At 51.6% G+C, this 17,966-nt stretch overlaps 1 protein-coding gene across 1 annotated transcript in view; it reads right to left on the bottom strand.

The window, feature by feature from the left end:
• Positions 1–313: 313 nt before the first annotated feature.
• Positions 314–17,966, bottom strand: part of CLEC2L (C-type lectin domain family 2 member L) — a 36,746-nt gene continuing 19,093 nt past the window's right edge. The window contains exons 2-5 of the mRNA XM_075557405.1: positions 11,991–12,065; positions 4,876–5,042; positions 4,114–4,214; positions 314–1,226 (exon numbers count right to left, since the gene is read on the bottom strand). Of these exons, the coding sequence (XP_075413520.1) occupies positions 1,115–1,226; positions 4,114–4,214; positions 4,876–5,042; positions 11,991–12,065 (455 nt within the window). The 3' untranslated portion in view covers positions 314–1,114. The remainder of the gene's footprint in view (positions 1,227–4,113; positions 4,215–4,875; positions 5,043–11,990; positions 12,066–17,966) is intronic.

Below are 17,966 nucleotides of genomic sequence, written 5' to 3'. Positions count from 1 at the left end.
CCCAGCCCTGCGTGGTGAGGCCTGGGAGCCCATGCCATCTCCTGTGGAGCAGAGCACACCTTGGACGCTAAGTAATCCAAAGGTTTATTTGCCCAGGTCTCTGACCCATGGGATGAGTGCACCTTTGCGGACCCCACAGAGTGCACCCACAGTCCCTCCCTTCCTGCCCACCCCACCCTGCCAGGCAGGACCCCAGGAAAAAGGCCAGCAGACTGGGCGGTGATGTCTTTATTCGGTCAGGGCCAACCCAACAGCACCACGCACGGGGGACCTGCTGAGAGCCGGGGCGCGGGGGGCAGAGGCCTCAGCGAGCACTGGAACGGCGCCCCGCCCAGGCCTCCCCTCTGACAACCGTCTTCTCTGTGACTGCCGTCCAGGCCAAGCTCCTGTGCCTCAACTTCCCCAAGACTCCGGCCATGTCTCTTGGCGCTCAGCAGAGCCACACAGTCCCTCTGGAGCTGTCTGAGCACAGCCCAGTGTGCCTGGCTCGCAGTGACCCCACAGGACACCGCGGAACTTCCCCAGAGGCTTGCCTCGGCGAGTGGTCGCTGCAGAAGCAGACCGCTGTCTCTTTCCCCATCAGAGCTGCTGCTGGCTCCAACCATGACCTTGCAGTTAGCGGTGAGCAGCCAAGCGCCTGACTCCAGCAACACCAACGGCGACCAGGACAGCTGCCCTACCTGCTATACCTTAGCTACATCTCTGGGCACAGGTGCCCATCTCCAAGGTCCTGGGCTGGCCTGGTCGGAATCGGGGGACGTCAGGGGACGGGGGAAGGTTGGGCCTGTCAGCGTGGATGGTGACTCAGTCTGCCATCCCCATCCTTCCCAAGCACCAGGTGGGAAAGAGACACTCCAGAGCTGGGCAGCTGAGGGTGGACGCTGCTCACAAGGGTCTGGATGCATGGGTGCATGTGTGCATGGGTGCGTGGATGCCTGTGTAGGGGCTGGATGCTGACACGGCTTAGCCAATGGGACACAGCTGCAAGGTCCAGGACCTGCCTGGGGCAGAGGGAGCCAGGGCTTGGGGGAGGGGCTGGCCCGGGCTGCCCAGCCCAGCTTTGCCTGGAAGCGAGGTCTCGAGCCGGCCAGCGGTGGAGCCACCTGGCGGACCCTCACGTGTAGGCCATCTTGCTGCAGACCCAGGGCCTGGTCATCAGGCACTCCGTGGACACCAGCCGGGTGGGCTCCACAAAGACACACTCCCCCGGGCCTGAGACGGGGAACCTGCAGTTAGAGGAAGACAGTCGGTAGACCCAGGCCAACCACATACCCGCGGCCAGCCACCCCTAATAGCCAGTCACCACCCTATGACCAGCCACCCCCATGGCCAGCCACCCCCATGGCCACCCTATGACCACCACCCTATGACCAGCCACCCCCATCTTCACCTTCTGACGTTGCCGCCTTCTCTTTGGACCCTTATTCTGTGCCCTCGCTCCCACGATCCATGCACTTACTCAGTGATCCGCCTACTCTGCACATGCTAACACCTCACCCCAACACACTAACACCCTCATCCCACGCACTAGCACCCTCATCCCACACACTAACATCTCACCCCACACACTAACACCCTCATCCCACACACTAACATCTCACCCCACACACTAACACCTCACCCCACACACTAACACCCTCACCCCAACACACTAACACCTCACCCCAACACACTAACACCTCACCCCACATGCTAGCACCCTCACCCCACACACTAACACCCTCATCCCACGCACTAGCACCCTCACCCCACACACTAACTTCTTACCCCACACACTAACACCTCACCCCACGCACTAACACCCTCACCCCACACACTAACCTCACACACTAACACCCACACCCCAACACACTAACACCTCACCCCACATGCTAACACCCTCACCCCACACACTAACACCCTCATCCCACGCACTAGCACCCTCACCCCACACACTAACAACCTCACCCCACACACTAACCTCACACACTAACACCCTCACCCCACATACTAACACCTCACCCCACATGCTAGCACCCTCACCCCAACACACTAACATCTCACCCCACACACTAACACCTCACTCCACACACTAACACCCTCACCCCACACACTAACCACATACGCACACTAACCTCACACACCAAAACCACATACACACTAACCTTATGCACTAATCTCATAACATACTAACCTCACACACTAACCTCATACACATACTAACCTCACACACTAATCTCATACACACTATCCTCACATACACACTAACCTCACATACACACTAACCTCATACGCACACCAGCCTCACACACACACTAACCTCATACATGCACTAACCTCACACACTAACACTAACCACACACATTAACCTCACATACACTAACCTCACACACATTGATCACACACACACACTAACCTCACACACCCCACACACAATGATCACACACTAACCTCACACATTAACCACACACACACACACACACACACACACACACACACTAACTACGCACACGGTCCAACACTCACTCTCACAGGTGAGCACCTCCTCACCCCACCCAACACACTATCACCGCTCACCACCAACACCAATACACACTTCTATCCAGACCAGTAAGGCCACTTGAACAAGCCTCCACGTCAGCCCTGCCCTTTGTGGGGGTGAGGGGTCTTCCTGGGACAAGGCAGGAGAAAGCGAGGAGGCCCTGACTCAGGTCCTCCCAGCCATGGGGCTGTGCCTGGGTGGCACATGACTCAGCAGAGTTGCCCCTGCAGCTGCTGTGGCAGCCTGGCAGGCTCTGGACTATGGACTGGGGACATCCCAGGCTCCTGCCTGTAGAAGAGGTGTGGCAGTGGCTACCCTACACCCTACAGACAAGGGCGTGTCACAGGACAAAGAGAACATGGGCTCTGGCCCATGGAGCAGGGTCACCTGCAGGCTGGACTTGGGAGCAACAGAAAGGACAGCCCATTATACAGGTCTGAATACAGGCATGTACATATATGAGGATGGAAAAATTGATCTATGTGCATATATGTATAGGTTTAGTATTAGGGTAGCAGAAGGACATTGGGCCTCCAATCAAGAACTCCCTCAATGCAAGAATACTTTCTTCTATTAAACTGGCATTCCATGATGCTCACTTTCCCAACACAATTGCTGAAGACAGAGCGGATGCATAAGCAAATGTGGCGAAGAAAGCTGATGGTGCCTGGCTATCAAAAGATATAGCGTCTGGGTCTTAAAGGCTTGAAGGTAAACAAGCGGCCATCTAGCTCAGAAACAACAAGGACCACATGTAAGAAGCACACCAGCCTGTGTGATCATGAAGTATCGAAGGCATGAAGTATCAGGCATCAAAGAACAAAAATCATATCATTGTGAATGAGGGGAGTGCAGGGTGGGGACCCAAAGCCCATCTGTAGGCAACTGGACATCGCCTTACGGAAGAGTCAGGGGGAGGAGACAAGCCAGTCAGGGTGCAGTGTAGCAATGATGAAACATACAACTTTCCTCTAGTTCCTAAATGCTTCCTCCCCACCTACTGTCATGATCCCAAGTCTACCTTACAAATCTGGCTAGACCAGAGCATGTACACTAGTACAGATAGGAACTGGAAACACAGGGAATTTAGGTCAGATGAGCCCTTCAGAACCAGTGGTGAGAGTGACGATACCAGGAAGGTCGAGGGACGGTGAGGTAGAAATGGGGAACCAATTACAAGGATCTACATATAGCCTCCTCCCTGGGGGATGGACAACAGAAAAGTGGGTGAAGGGAGATGCTGGACAGTGTATGATATGACAAAATAATAATTTATAAATTATCAAGGGTTCATGAGGGAAAGGTGAGTAGGAGGAAGGGGGAAAAATAAGGAGCTGATGCCAGGAATTTACATGGAGAGCAAATCTTTTGATAATGAAGAGGGCAACGAATGTACAAATGTGCTTTATGCAATTGATGTCTGTATGGATTGTGATGAGTTGTATGAGCCCCTAATAAAATGATTAAAAAGAAAAGACAGCCCCAGGTAACAGGTTCACAGTGACCCCAGAGGTGTGTGCCCCAGAATCAGAGAGTCAGGGTTTCCCTCGGGTGTGGAGGGTGGAGGTCCAGTCCTCCCGGACGAAGCTCACGTGTCAGGGTCAAACGGGTCCCCGTTGACCCAGTGGAATTCATCCCCTACTCGGCGCAGGCCAATCCAGGGCTCCCTCCGAGTGAACTTGAACATGAATTCCTGCATGAGGGAGGAGAAAACTCAGGGTGAGAAGCAGCCTCATCTCGGGAGAGGGTTCCCAGTACAACCCGGAAGTGAGACACTTAGCCCAAGCTCAGGCTGAGTGGCTCACTGACCCGTGGACTCCACACCCACTGGGCCAGCTGCTGGGGGCAGATGTGTCCCCAAACCCAGAGACTCTTGACGGATAGTCTGGGATGGACTTCACAGTTGGCTGTCCTTCTACCTGCAGAATCCCAGGACTTTCTCCGCAGAACTTGGGGAGGGAGTGCGCGTGGGGTGGACGGGTGCTGTCAGTCAAGTGAGTTATTTCTGGATGGTCTAGTGTTAGGAAGCCACCTCTGCCATCCTCTACATCCTCTCCCGTCTCCCTTTCTGGGAGGCTGGAGTCCACCCAGAGGGGCCCCGGGAGAAGGGCCTGGATCATGCCTGTAAAGTAATTCATCGAATACCCTGTGGCGTCCATTTCCACGAAGACATACGTGGGGGCGCCCAGAGTCGGTGTCAGATAGCAGGCCACTGGTCTGGTCTCATGTCCGTGGACAGAGCAGCCTTGCTGAGAGAGAGTGTCCCCTGATGTGGACGGCCATCTGACAGCCTTGGCCAGGACCGTGGCCCTGCGTGGGCCAGCCCTCTCCCCCCACCTGCCCCACACACTCACCAGCTCCTTCTGGCTCTGGATCACAGCCAGTGCGGCCTCCTGGGTGTGGCAGGACTGGCGGCCCGTGTTCCAGTCCCTGGGCTCCTCAGAGAAGAAGTAACACTTCCTCCCGTAGAGCAGCCAGTCCTCCGGGCAGGGCGCCTCACACTTAATGCAGCCCTTGGATGCTGAGAGAGAGAGGCTCTCAGGGCCCAGCCCACACCCATAGCCCCCACCGCCTCCATCACCCCTTGGAAGCCCAGGGAGAGAGGAGCTCAGTGCACAGACCTCACCCCCCACCACCTGGCCCCCGCAGCCCCCTGCCCAGCCCATGCTACTGCCCACCTGGCGCCCACCATCCCTTGGCAACTGAGGAAGAGGGGGAGTCAGCGCTCAGCCTCTTCATGCCTCACTGCCCTCTTCTGCAGGGGCTTCCCAAGGTCATCCCACCCAGCCCACTGCTGGCAAACCCATGGGCATGGGGTACTGGTGCAGACATTGGCAGTGACCACCAGCATCAAGGGTCCATGTGACAGGTTCTACAGGGTGAAGGCCCCTCTAGGACAGGTCTGTGGGTGCCTGTACTTGCTGGGAGAGACGTGTGGGCTTCCTCCAGACCCCCAAAGGTCTTCTTGCTCAAAGGTGTGAAGCCACCTCTTAGGGTGTTCTCCTGTGCTCTGTCTCTGTCGGAGCTCCCCAACCCAAGCCATGTGGATTCCCCTCTCCAATGCAGACCCTTCTCTTTCTCTCCTGCTTCCCTCTCACCCCCACCCTTTGGCTCACCACTTGAGTTTTGAGAGAGATACTTTCATCTTGATCCCCGCCCCCCATCTGGGTGAAAAGCACCCCCTCTTTGGAATGTGTTGACTGCACCCTTCGCTGGCGTACTCCTCATCAGCTTTCAAACGAGTGCCTGATTCCAGGGTACACCAAGACAGAGCCGTGAGCGTGACCAGGGCCCTGTGACCCTGAGGATGGGCATGGACAGCCGAGTCGACCCCACTTAATGCAGCCACGCTGGTGGGCCTGCACCTGCCCATCTGCTCCTGTCGCCACAAGGGCGACATGCCAGCTGCTTTTCCACAAGCCCTTGGAGCTCTATGGAAATCGCCACCTGCTACATAATGACAGGGCCTAGTCTCCCCACAAAGCAAAAGGGTAACTGTGTAGCTCCAGGGATCACAGCTTCCTGCACACACACAAGCCACCTGCTTATGGTGCTTCCCCGACAGGTGAGGGTCTGGTGAGATTGACAGGAGCATTGCTCACCTCTGGTCTTCAGAGGCACTGAAAACCCGTGGAAACCCTCAGGGCCTGCCACCCTTCTTTAAAGGGCTCTGTTGAGCTTAGCCATGTAGCTGCTGTGGTTCACATGGCACCCTGTGAGGTCAACAATGAACGTTCCCCAAAGAATTTGGTCCACGGTCTCAGGGCACCCCAAGGTCACCCAGGATAACAGTCCACAAAGACAGTAGGGACTGGGGTCCTACAAGCGCCTGAGTGAACGACTCAGGTGACTAGTAGGCTCTCCGTGTTCAGAGGCAAGAAGGGCAATGGAAATTGAGGACACGTGGAAACACGCAGTCCAGGGGCTAAGGGACCACAGGAACCTCTGTCTCCATGGTCCTGGGACCAGAAGCACTAGGTGGTGCCCGGCTATCACCACCAAGTGCTCAGAAGGAATCACATTAGAAGATGCTGGGCAGGGTGAGAGGAACTGGGGATAGAACTCAAAATCATAAAAAGAAAGAAACGACCAGGCTGACTGGTCGGATAGACTGTTGCAACCCTCAAGACTAGGCCCTGCGTTACCCTGCAAGTCTAGCCATAGCTCTCCACCGAGGCTCAGCTTTCAGCCTAAGCAACAGCAAGGTCTCTAAAGCAGGGAAACAATAACACTAGGGAAAGTATGATAATTACATAATCTGTTGCCAACTCGGGACCATTAAGAGTGAAGGTTTGACTCCTAACAGCCAACAAACAGTCCTTGAACTAACTACAAGCTTTTCTTTCTTGTTGTGTTTTTTTGTGTGTGTTTTTTTGGTCAATGGTTTGTAGTTGTTGTTGTTGTGTTGTATATTGTTGTTTGGTTTTGCTCTGTCTTGTTTTTGTGCATGTTATTATCTCTGCAGGTCTGTCTAAATAAGATTGGCTGGATGAACAACCTGGAGGAGAAAACAATAGGACATGGGAAAGGGAGAGGGGGGAGGGAAAGGTAGTGGTGTTAACAAACCCAGGGACAAGGGAACAAGTGATCCAAATCGGTGGTGAGGAAACTGTAGGAGACCTGGTATGGTGTGATCAAAGATAATGTAACTAAGAGGAATTACTGAAACCCAAATGAAGACTGAGCATGATAGTGGGACAAGAGGAAAGTCAAAGAAAATAGAGGAAAGAACTAGGAGGCAAAGGGCATTTATAGAGGTCTAAATAAAGACATGTAGATATGTAAATATATTTATATATGAGGATGGGGAAATAGATCTATGTGCATATATTGATAGGTTTAGTATTAAGGTAGCAGAAGGACATTGGTCCTCCACTCAAGTACTACCTCAATGCAAGAATACTTTATTCTATTAAATTGTCATTCTATGATGCTCACCTTCCTGACATAATCGCTGAAGACAAAGCGGGTGTGAATAAGCAAATGTGGTGAAGAAAACTGATGGTGCCCCGCTATCAAAAGATATAGCATCTGGGGTCTTAAAGGCTTGAAGGTAAACAAGCAGCCATCTAGCTTAGAAGTAACAAAGCCCACATGAAAGAAGCACACCAGCCTGTGTGATCATGAGGTGTCGAAGGGATCAGTTATCAGACATCAAAGAAAAAAAAATCATATCATTGTGTGCTCACCTCCCTGATACGATTGCTGAAGACAAATGGGTGCATAAGCAAATGTGGCGAAGAAAGATGATGGTGCCTGACTATCAAAAGATATAGCGTCTGGGTCTTAAAGGCTTGAAGGTAAACAAGTGGCCATCTAGCTCAGAAGCAACAAAGCCCACATGGAAGAAGCACACCAGCCTGTGTGATCATGAGGTGTCGAAGGGATCAGGTATCAAGAATCATCAGAACAAAAAATCATATCATTGTAAATGAGGGGGTAAGTGTGGAGTGGATACCCAAAGCCCATTTGTAGGCCACTAGACATCCCCTTACAGAAGGGTCTCGGGGAGGAGAGGAGGCAGTCAGGGTGCAATGTAGCAACAATGAAACATACAACTTTCCTCTAGTTCCTACATGTTTCCTCCCCCAACTATCATGATACCAATTCTACCTTACAAATATGGCTAGACCAGAGAATTAACACTGGTACAGATAGGAACTGGAAACACAGGGAATCCAGGACAGATGATCCCTTCAGGACCAGTGGTTTGAGTGGTGATACTGAGAAGGTGGAGTGAGGGTGGGTTGTTAAGGGGGAACCGATTACAAGGATCTAACTATAACCTCCTCCCTGGGGGATGGACAACAGAAAAGTGGGTGAAGGGTGACAGGGAAAGATATGACAAAATAATAATTTATAAATTATCAAGGGTTCATGAGGGAGGGGGGAGCAGGGAGGGAGGGGGAAAAATGAGGAGCTGATGCCAGGGGCTTAGGTGGAGAGCAAATATTTTGAGAATGATGAGGGTAATGAATGTACAGATGTGCTTTACATAATTGATGTATGTATGAATTGTGATAAGAGTTGTATGAGCCCCTAATAAAATGATTTTTTTTTTTAAAAGAGTGAAGGTTTGGAGTTTAGCTTGTCAATCAGATCGCAGCTTGATGACCTCATTTGGAGGTGCCATGGAGATAAATAGTTCTCTGGAGGCGGGGCAGACAGACACTTCCTGTTGACAAGATACAAGCAGCTGCACTGGGGCCCTGGAGCTAAAGGAGCCATGTGCAGACCCTGCCAGTGATGAGATGCATCCACCGCCACTGGATCCACAAGAGTTTCCACCCACGGGCCTGCGATCTTCTGGCATTCGGTGTCACTGCATATGTTGCTGAGTCTGAAGAGGAATTTATAGACTGGGATGGGGCACCTGGACTAATACTGGCCTAATGAACTTGATCTGGACTGGCCTGGGGTATTTTCCTAATGTACAGTTCGTCTTTGATATAAAACTCTCTCTTACACACGTGTGTACCTCTGGCTTTGTTTCTCTAGTCAACCCAGACTAGCACAGAAGGGAAGTATGCACACCTTCAACTCGCCACCCACTTGGGGTCCACCCAAGGTCAAGGTTGAGAAGGCAAGGAAGGTAAGAAGAAGGGTACCAGAGCCAGGGGGCCCACGGGGCCCTTGGGGTTCTCTCACTGAGGGTTGCTAACCAACATGAGGCAAACTATGTACAGATTGTTGAACGGAAACCTGATCTGCTCTGTAAATCTTCACCTGAGCCACAATAAAGAGTTCAGGAAGTTAATAAAAGGATGTGGCCTTTGTCTCCCCACTAGGACACCTTCGGAAGTCCCCCTCTGAGTGCTGTCGGTGCTCTTCCTGGAGGGCTCCGGCTCACATGTGGGGCTACAGGCTCTCAAACTGGCTGTTGTGTTGACCAGAGACGCCCTGTGTGAGAAGGTCAGCCCAACTCTGGAGAGGGAGGGGAAGCAGCTGGAGGTTAAGTTCAACCACGTGGGCAAAGAGTGGACGCATCACACCCACGGGAAACTCCATAAAAGACACTGCACGTAGGGGCTTCGGGGAGCTTCCTGGTAGGTGAGAGACCTCACAGAGGGGTCCTTGTGGGGGGACCCTCCTAGATCCAGTTGTATGCATCTCTGTCTGAATCCTTTTCGTTATAATGAAGTTATTCATTCATTCAGCCCCCTCGAGTTCTGCGGTCATTCTAGCCAGTTACCCAAATAGAGAGGCTGCTAGTAGCCCCCGAATTTGTAGCCAGCAGGCCAGAGATGATGTGGCATTGGTGTCTGAGTTTGGGAGGACTGTGCCCACTCACTAGTGAGAGCTAATCTGGGCCCGATGGTGGGGGGAGGGTCAGGGGAAGGGCTGCATTATTTGCAATTGGCACGAGAGAAGAGACTTAGAGTCAGTGTGGAGAGGCACAGGCTTGCAGACACACAACTTCCTTTCTTCAGGTTCTACTTTGAGGACTCGGGCGCCTGGTCCCAGCCATGGTATTTTTCTGTCGCCTTCCATGCAGATGCAGGTCGGAGATTGACTATAAAAGGCCCAAGAAGGATGGATGCATTTGAATGGTGGTGCTGGCAAAGAATATTGAAAGTACTGTGGACTGCCAGAAAGACAGACAGATCTCTCCTGGAAGAAGTACAGCCACAATGCGCCTTGGAGGCAAGGAGGGTGAGACTTCATCCCAAGTACTTTGGGCATGTTGTCAGCAGAGATCAGTGGCTGGAGGAGGACATCGCCTGGTCAAATGGAGGGGCGGCGAGGAGGAGAAAGGCCCTCAATGAGCTGGGTGGACACAGCGGCTGCGTCGTCGGTGGGCTCAGAGCCCGGACACATTGTGAGGATATCCAGGAAGTAGGGAGGAAGGATGAGGGGCACTGGGCAGGGAGAAAGAACACCACACATATGGAGGGTTTAATAGGATATTGTTGACTTTGTTTCTTGAGCTGGGCTGCATAAATATAGAGTATTTCTCTTTAAAATAAAAAAAATTAAATCCCTCAATAGTGGTCTGAGCGGCTGAATGTCTAAAAAAAAAAAAAAGGAAAAGTAACATTGAAATGGACTTGGAGTCTGTACTGACAAACAAGTTCATCTCAAACAAAAGTACGTGAAGTAAGTTACAATCACCTATAATAATACATAATAACATAGAGAACAATTGTGAGGATGGCACAAGACCGGGCAGAGCTTCCTTCTGTGGAACACAAATCCGAACCGGCTCCCTGGCAGCTGACATCACCGCCCTCGCGGTCCCTTCCCCCTCCTCCATGAGAACGCACTATGGCTCCCACCTTCTTGTCTCCTCGCTTCAATGACTTCCTGCCCTGGCTCTTGACATTAGACACAATGTCACCCTCATCTTTTTATCCCTAGCACTTAACCCAGGACCCAGCATGAAACTGAGCACACACAAAAAACCCACTTCTGGATCAAAAGGGGGTGTGTGTGAGACAGAATCTCAAATTCTCGTGGAATCTAGACGTTCTGGAGTCATTGAAACTGAATGACTTTCCTTCAACACCTCTTCCCCTAAACCAGTGGTTCTCAACCTTCCTAATGCTGGGACCCTTGAATACAATTCCTCATGTTGTGGTAACCCTCACCCCATCATAAAATTATCTTCGTTGCTACTTCATCACTGTCATTTTGCCACTGTTATGAATTGGGTGACCCCTGTGAAAGGGTCATTCGACCCCCAAAGGGGTCGTGACCCACAGGTTGAGAACCACTGCCCTAAACAATAAACCAAAACTGTCACCTAAACACATCTCTAAGCAACACAACTTAAAAAGTCCACTTCGATGGAGTCCGTGTGACGCCTAGCCACCCTGTGGGGAAGGGGAGAACTGTCCCGTGAGTTTCTAAGTGTGTGACTGTTTACAGTAGTAGAAAGCCCCATCTCTCTCCCTCCAGGCAGCTGGTGGTTTCAAACTGCTGACCTTGCGGACCGCAGTTGAAGGTGTGACCACTTCACCACCAAGGTTCTAGTCCTGAGCTCTGTGTTCTTCTCAAGAGTTGTCTAGATGCAATCCAATCGACAGGCACAACCTAGAAGGTTCGATGGGCAGCTTAGTGAGCAGGCGGGGAGTTTGTGTGGATGACGGTGAAAGCATTTGGGAAAGGATATGAACTTAAAGGTGGTCCCTGAATGGCAGGCATAGACATAGGTGTGTTGGTATCTGTTTTATTGCGTCTATTTTTTCCCAGGAAAAGAAAAACCCACTGAATGAATGAACGGGATCACCCTCTCTGAGAAGTGCTGCCTCTCGGAGCTCTGCCTGGGGGCCCAGCGAGCCGCCTCCATCGACCCGCACGGTTGACTCTCCAGGTCACCTGGATGCTCCCTTTCTGGGGTAAAGCCGCACCTGGAGCCAACCGTGTGTTTTCTATCTGCTCTGACTCCCATGGAATCAGTGGGTCTGGTCCCCTCCTGCTAGGAGGTGCCGTTGGTGGGCTCCCCACGCACCCTGGCACCTACACTCACCCAGGATGCTCATCACCACCAGGATGGCGAACAGCAGCACCGCGATGGCCCCCAGAAGGAGACGTGTGGTCGTGTCTGGGGGGAAGAGAAAGGGCTACAGTGCCTGATACCCCCCACACACAGAGTCCACCACCCCCAGTTCCAGTAACCCCGCCCCCATGCCAACCCCACCCCTACTCGCCCACGCCCATGCCAACCCCACCCATGCCCATGCCAACCCCAGTACCAGCAAGTAAGTGCTTGATGAATGATTATCCTGTCTCCTCCTTCCCCCACTCCTCACAACTGTCAGGTCTTGCACCATGAACTTCAGAAAGTCTCTCGTTCTCCTGGCAGCCATGCCCGTGGTTGGGGGCCACCAACTCACGGTGACCCCAAGTACAACAGAATGAGACACTGCCCAGTCCCTCGCCATCCTCACAGTTGTCATTGTCCATCTGGCTAGTAGAGGGTCTTCCTCCTATACACTGCCCTTTACTTCCCCGAGGGCAACGCCTTCTCCAAGGACTGGCCCCTCCTAAACCCAAAACCAGACGCGCTGCCATTGAGTCTATGCCCACTCTTAGCGACCTCATAGGGCAGAGCAGAATTGCCCCCCTGGAATTTCTGAGACTAGCTATTCATTGGAGTAGAAGGCTCGTCTCTCTCGCGGAGAGCAGCTGGTGGTTTCAAACTGCCAACCTTGTGGTTAGCAGGCCAAAGCCTTCTGATTCCCCCCTTCCCCTCCTTATTCTGGATCATTCCACACAGCCAGCCAGGTGCTAAGTGAGTGATTCCCAAAGTGATCCTGTCACCAACCCATCATCCTCATCACCTGGGACCTCGTTAGGAATGCAGATGATTCTTGCCACCCCAGACCTACCCAAGGAAAACTCCAGGCGGAGCTACCTGAGTTCTAACCAGCCTGTGGGGTGTAGGGAGGCGGGGAGGGTTGTCCTGGTGCACAGTCAAGTCTGAGACTCCAGGTCAGTGGAAGAACCCGAGGTCGCTAGGAGTTGAGGTCAACTTGATTGATGGCAGCCCACAACATCGCAGCTCACAGTGCGGAATCTGTGATTCCTCTGCTTGAGACACCCCTCTGAGGCTGCCCACCCGCCCCCACCCCACCGTGCTTCACCTCCCCCTGGGATTCCCTGAGTCCTCCAGTCTTCCCTCTCCCATGATTCTTTCCCTTTGCTCATGGAATAAGGAAGATTGAAGAAGTCTGTCTTGGAAGAAGTACAGCCAGAGTGCTCCTTAGAGGCAAGGATGGAGAGACTTTATTAAATACTCTGGACATGTTGTCAGGAGAGGCCCGTCCTGGAGAAGGACATCGTGCTTGGTAATAGTAGAAGGGCCGCAAAGGTGGGGGATGCTTTCTACGATGGACTGGCACAGTGGCTGCATCAGTGGGCTCACACATCGGAGCAACTGAGAGGCTGGTGCAGGATATTGTAGTGTTTCATTCTGTGACTATGAGTGAGACTGATTCGCCGGCACCTGAGAGCAACATTCTCTCCCAGGTTCCAGGGTTCAGCCAACAGGCTCCTGGGAGAAATGAATTCTCCCACCTTCACAGCCTGTGCTGGGCTTCGTCTGACCTTGTTGGCCAAATGAAATACAGTGGACCCGGTGTCCAAGAGAAACAGAAAGGAGTCCGTTGTCTGCACAGACAGATAAGGGGCAGCAGGGGCCTGGTGACCAAAATAGGCGTGGTTCCTGACTTGGGGGCACCTGGATCTCTTATCCCCTCAGAGTTCCAGGATGAACTTCTCCCTGCTTCTCCCCGCCCTCTCCCCAACCTCTGTCCATAAACAGAGATCTTCTGGATGTTCTCTAGATGGCTGTCTCCCTGGAAAAGGACAGTGGGCCAGATGATCTGCCCCCTCCAGTGAGGCTTGGATCCATGGTTAGCTGGAGGTCACTGGTGTACAGACTGCGCGTGCGCTCAGACCTGGTCCGAGCCAGGAGGAGCCCAAGACCATGCTTTGCAGAAGGGTCTGCGGATGGAATGCTGATGACTAGAATTCGCAAGATGGAAGATTCAGATAACAGAAGGAGGCTCAAAGGCTATATGGAGGGGAAGGGGAGTTTGGGAGTAAATCATGAAGGTGGGGGGGTGGGGCACTGAAGCTGATCATGATGGAACAGCTCAATTTGGGGGTGAAGCAACATGGAGGGATGGAATGCGCTAGGATGGACGTGGGGGTGCTCGTACAATCCACCCCCCCCGACACGTTTGAACGATGGAACTATTCAGTTCTATTATTCTGCGCCTCCAAAACTGTTGGGAGAAAGAAAGAATTTAAAAAGGGGGGGAAAAGAAGGGGCTCACCAAGTAACCAGCAAGGGGTCATAGAGAAGAGAGGGTACTGGTCCAAGGCTTTCCCTTCACCTCCTGAAACGCTGTCCTCCAATACCCAGAATCCTTGCCTGATCCCGGCCCATTCCTCTCCTAGGGCCGCATAACAAAGGACCACAGGAGGTTGAGGGTAGATGCCATCAGGTTGGGTTCAGTTCCTAGTGACCCTCTGCACCACAGGAGGAACCACCCCCCCCACCCCCCCACCTCCCGGTCCTGCCCCGTACTCACAATCCTGTCATGTCTGAGTCACTGCTGCAGCCGCTGTGTCACTCCACCGCCCTGCAGGTCATCCTCCGTTTTACTGACCTCCACCTAGATGGTCTCCACTAGCAAGTACGGTGTCCTTGCCAGGGATGGGCTCTCCTGGTAACCCATCCAAAGTACATGAGACAAAGCCTTGCCATCCCTGCTCCCAAGGAGCATGCTGGCTGTACTTCTTCCAAGACAGGTTTGTTTGTTCTTCTAACAGCGCACTGCATTCTTCTACAGTCTCCGCCATCACCGTAAGTCAAGTGTGTCAATGCTTCCATGGTCTCCCTTATTCGTGGACCACCTTTTACACGCTTTACGAGTGAATAAAAACACAGCAGAGACCGGCAGCCCGAAAGGAGCGTGTCACCAGAGGAGTTCTCTAGTGACTCCAGTAGTGAGTCATTTCTTAGCTGTTCCAGCTTCTGGTGGCTGCAAGGGTTCTTGGCTTGTGGCAGCATCACTCCAGTCTGCGCCTCCATCTCCACTTGGCCATCTTCCCTCTGCCCATCTCTGCACCTTTTTTATTCTCCTTCTAGATTAGGGCCCGCCCTGCTCTAATATGAGCTCCTGTCGTAACGCCATCAAAGACCTGATCTCTAAACAAAGTCGTGTTCACAGGCACCACGGGCTGAGACGGGAACACATCTTTCTGAGGGGGACATAAGGCAACTTACAATAACCTGTGACCTCCTCCCTTCCCTTTTAAGTCTTTGTTTTTATTTCATTTATGTATGATTTTATTGCCATGTAATTCACAGATCAAACAGTTCAATAATTCAATCATTGTATAGTTACATAATCTGGTGGCAACTTGAGACTATTAAGAGTGAAGGGGTGGGTGGAGTCTAGCCTGTCCATCAGGTCACAGCACACGGACCTCATTTGGAGGCACCACAGACATAACTAGCACACTGGAGGCCACTTACACTCCCTGCGAGACATTCCTGTTGACAAGACACATGGAGCTATGCTGATGGAGCCAGAGCATTGGAGCTGGAGGAGCCACATGGAGACCCACGCCAGCACTGACATGCTATCACCGCTGCATCCACAAGACTTTCCACCCATTGGCCTGTGATCTTCCTGCACTCAGCATCATTGCATGTGTTGTGTGAGTCTGAAGAGGAAATTATAGACTGGTATCAGACATATGGGCTAATATCGGACTTATGGACTTGCTCTGGACTGGGCTGGGATGTTTTCGTAATGTGCAATTGCTCTTTTATATAAGACTGTTTCTTCTACACACGAGTCTCCCTGGACTTGTTTCTCGAGTCTACCCCGACTAACACAATCGTATTGGGAAGATTGTACAACCATCATCACAGTTTCGGAGTATGTTCCTCTTTCTCATACTCATTGTTATGAGTAAACTTATCCTAACCATGAGCTCATGATTATGAGCTCCCCATTTCTCCCCAGTGCCCCCTGCCGTGCCCCCAAGAAACCATTAACCCAGCTACTGTCTCGATAGATCTACCTGTCCTGGCTTTCCTAGACAGAGAAACAGCACAATAAAAACAAGAGCAAAAACCCCAGCAACAACCAAGTAAAACAGAGAAGTCTCTATTTTAATAGGTAACAAGGAGAAGTCTTTCTATTCATATCAAAGTGATGTCTGAACATCATTGAAAGCAATGCCCCCAGAGACCAGCGCTGACCCATGAGCTCTTGTTACTGGCCCACGATGAGCTAAGCAGGGAAATTGGGGGGCAGTCTGCAGAAACTTTTTTGGGCTTACCACTGCAGCGGCACCCAAGTGCCTGATCGTGGTTCCACAATCCATTTGTGGTGTATGTGACAAAAATCCCAGCTGCAAAGGATGGGCAGAGAAACCTGACTCTTCATTGCCCTCAAGTTGGTTCTGAGCACAGCAGCCGGGAGGACAGCGTAGAGCTGCCTCCGATCCCTTCCAGAGCTGCCATCTTTCTCGAAGCGGACCGCCGGGGCGCCTTTCTCCTGGAGAGTGGTCGGCCTTTCACTTAGCAGCTGCCACGCTTCACCAGGCCGCGGGGCCGGCCCTCATCACCGCAGTCCTTGGCACTGTCAACCTGCTTAGCCAGCACCATAATTCAGATGCATGGGTTCCGTCCATCTGATTCAAATGCCCAGCTTTCATGTGCGTGGGATGCAACTGAACATACCATGGTTTGGATGAGGCGCACCTTGGTCCTCAAAGCAATGTCCTTACTTTTCAAAACTTTCTTTTTTTCAAATGTGCCGGTTGCGATGGAAGCTGTGTACGAGATAGTTTACTCTTGCATCTTCTCGAGCGATTCTTCCTTGTGGGTCCAAGCGAGCTGAAACCCTTCACAAGCTCAGTCTTTCCCGAGTACCACGGTGTTGCTTATTGGTCCCGTTGTGAGGAGCTGTTTCCTTTACAGTGAGTTGTAATCCATTCTGAAGGCTGCAATCCCAGTCTTCAGAGCAAGTGATTTGAGTCCTCAGCCAGCAAGGGCATGTCGTCTGAATATCGCAGGTCACTAGTAAGCCTTCCTCCAATACTGACACTGCATTGTTCTTCAAGTAGTTCTTCTGATTATTTGCTCAGCACACAGATGGGATAAATATGTGAGGGGATACACACCTGGCACTCAACTTTGCTGATTTTAAACCGTGCAGCAGTCCCCAGTTCTGTTCATCCATGTACAGATTCCGCAGGAGCACAATGAAGTTTTCTCGAATTTCCCGTTCTTCTCAAGACTATCCATAGTTTCCTAGGATCCACACAGTTGAATGTTTTATCATAGTCGATAAAAAATGAGTCAACATCTCTCTGGTATTCACTGCTTTCAGCCAAGATCCATCTGTCATCAGCAATGATATTCTTTGTTCCACGTTCTCTTCTGAATCCGGCCTGAACCTCTGGCAGCTCCCTGTCAATGCGCTGCTGCAACCGTTCTTAAATGATCTTCAGCAAAATTTTACTTGCGTGTGATATCAATGATATTGTTCAATAATTGATAAAGGTGATCTCTTGGATCACCCCCTCTTTGGAGTGGCTACCCAGGGACCTCCTCAATTGGCCGGGTGCTGTCTTCCAAATGTCCTCGCATGCATGAGTGAGTACATCAGTGCTTCATCAGCTTGTTGAAACATTGCGGTTGGTATTCCATCAATTCCTGGAGCTTTATTTTTGGTTAATCCCTTCAATAGAGCTTGGACTTATTCCTTCGGTGCCATTAATTCTTGCTCATATGCTACCTCTTGAACTGGTTGGAAGCTGATTAGTTCTTTCTGGTACAGTGACTCTGAGTATTCATTCCATTGTCTCTTGATGAGTCCTGCATTGTTCCACATTTTACCCATAGAATGTTTCAATATCGCAACTCTAAAGGCTTGAATATTTTTTTAAAAATTCATTTTATTGGGGGCTCTTA

This window comes from Tenrec ecaudatus, chromosome 9 (genome assembly GCF_050624435.1).
Source record: "Tenrec ecaudatus isolate mTenEca1 chromosome 9, mTenEca1.hap1, whole genome shotgun sequence".
In the NCBI taxonomy this organism is placed as follows: domain Eukaryota; kingdom Metazoa; phylum Chordata; class Mammalia; order Afrosoricida; family Tenrecidae; genus Tenrec; species Tenrec ecaudatus.
Note: the sequence above shows the minus strand (reverse complement) of the source record. Positions and strands in the feature narration are given on the sequence as shown.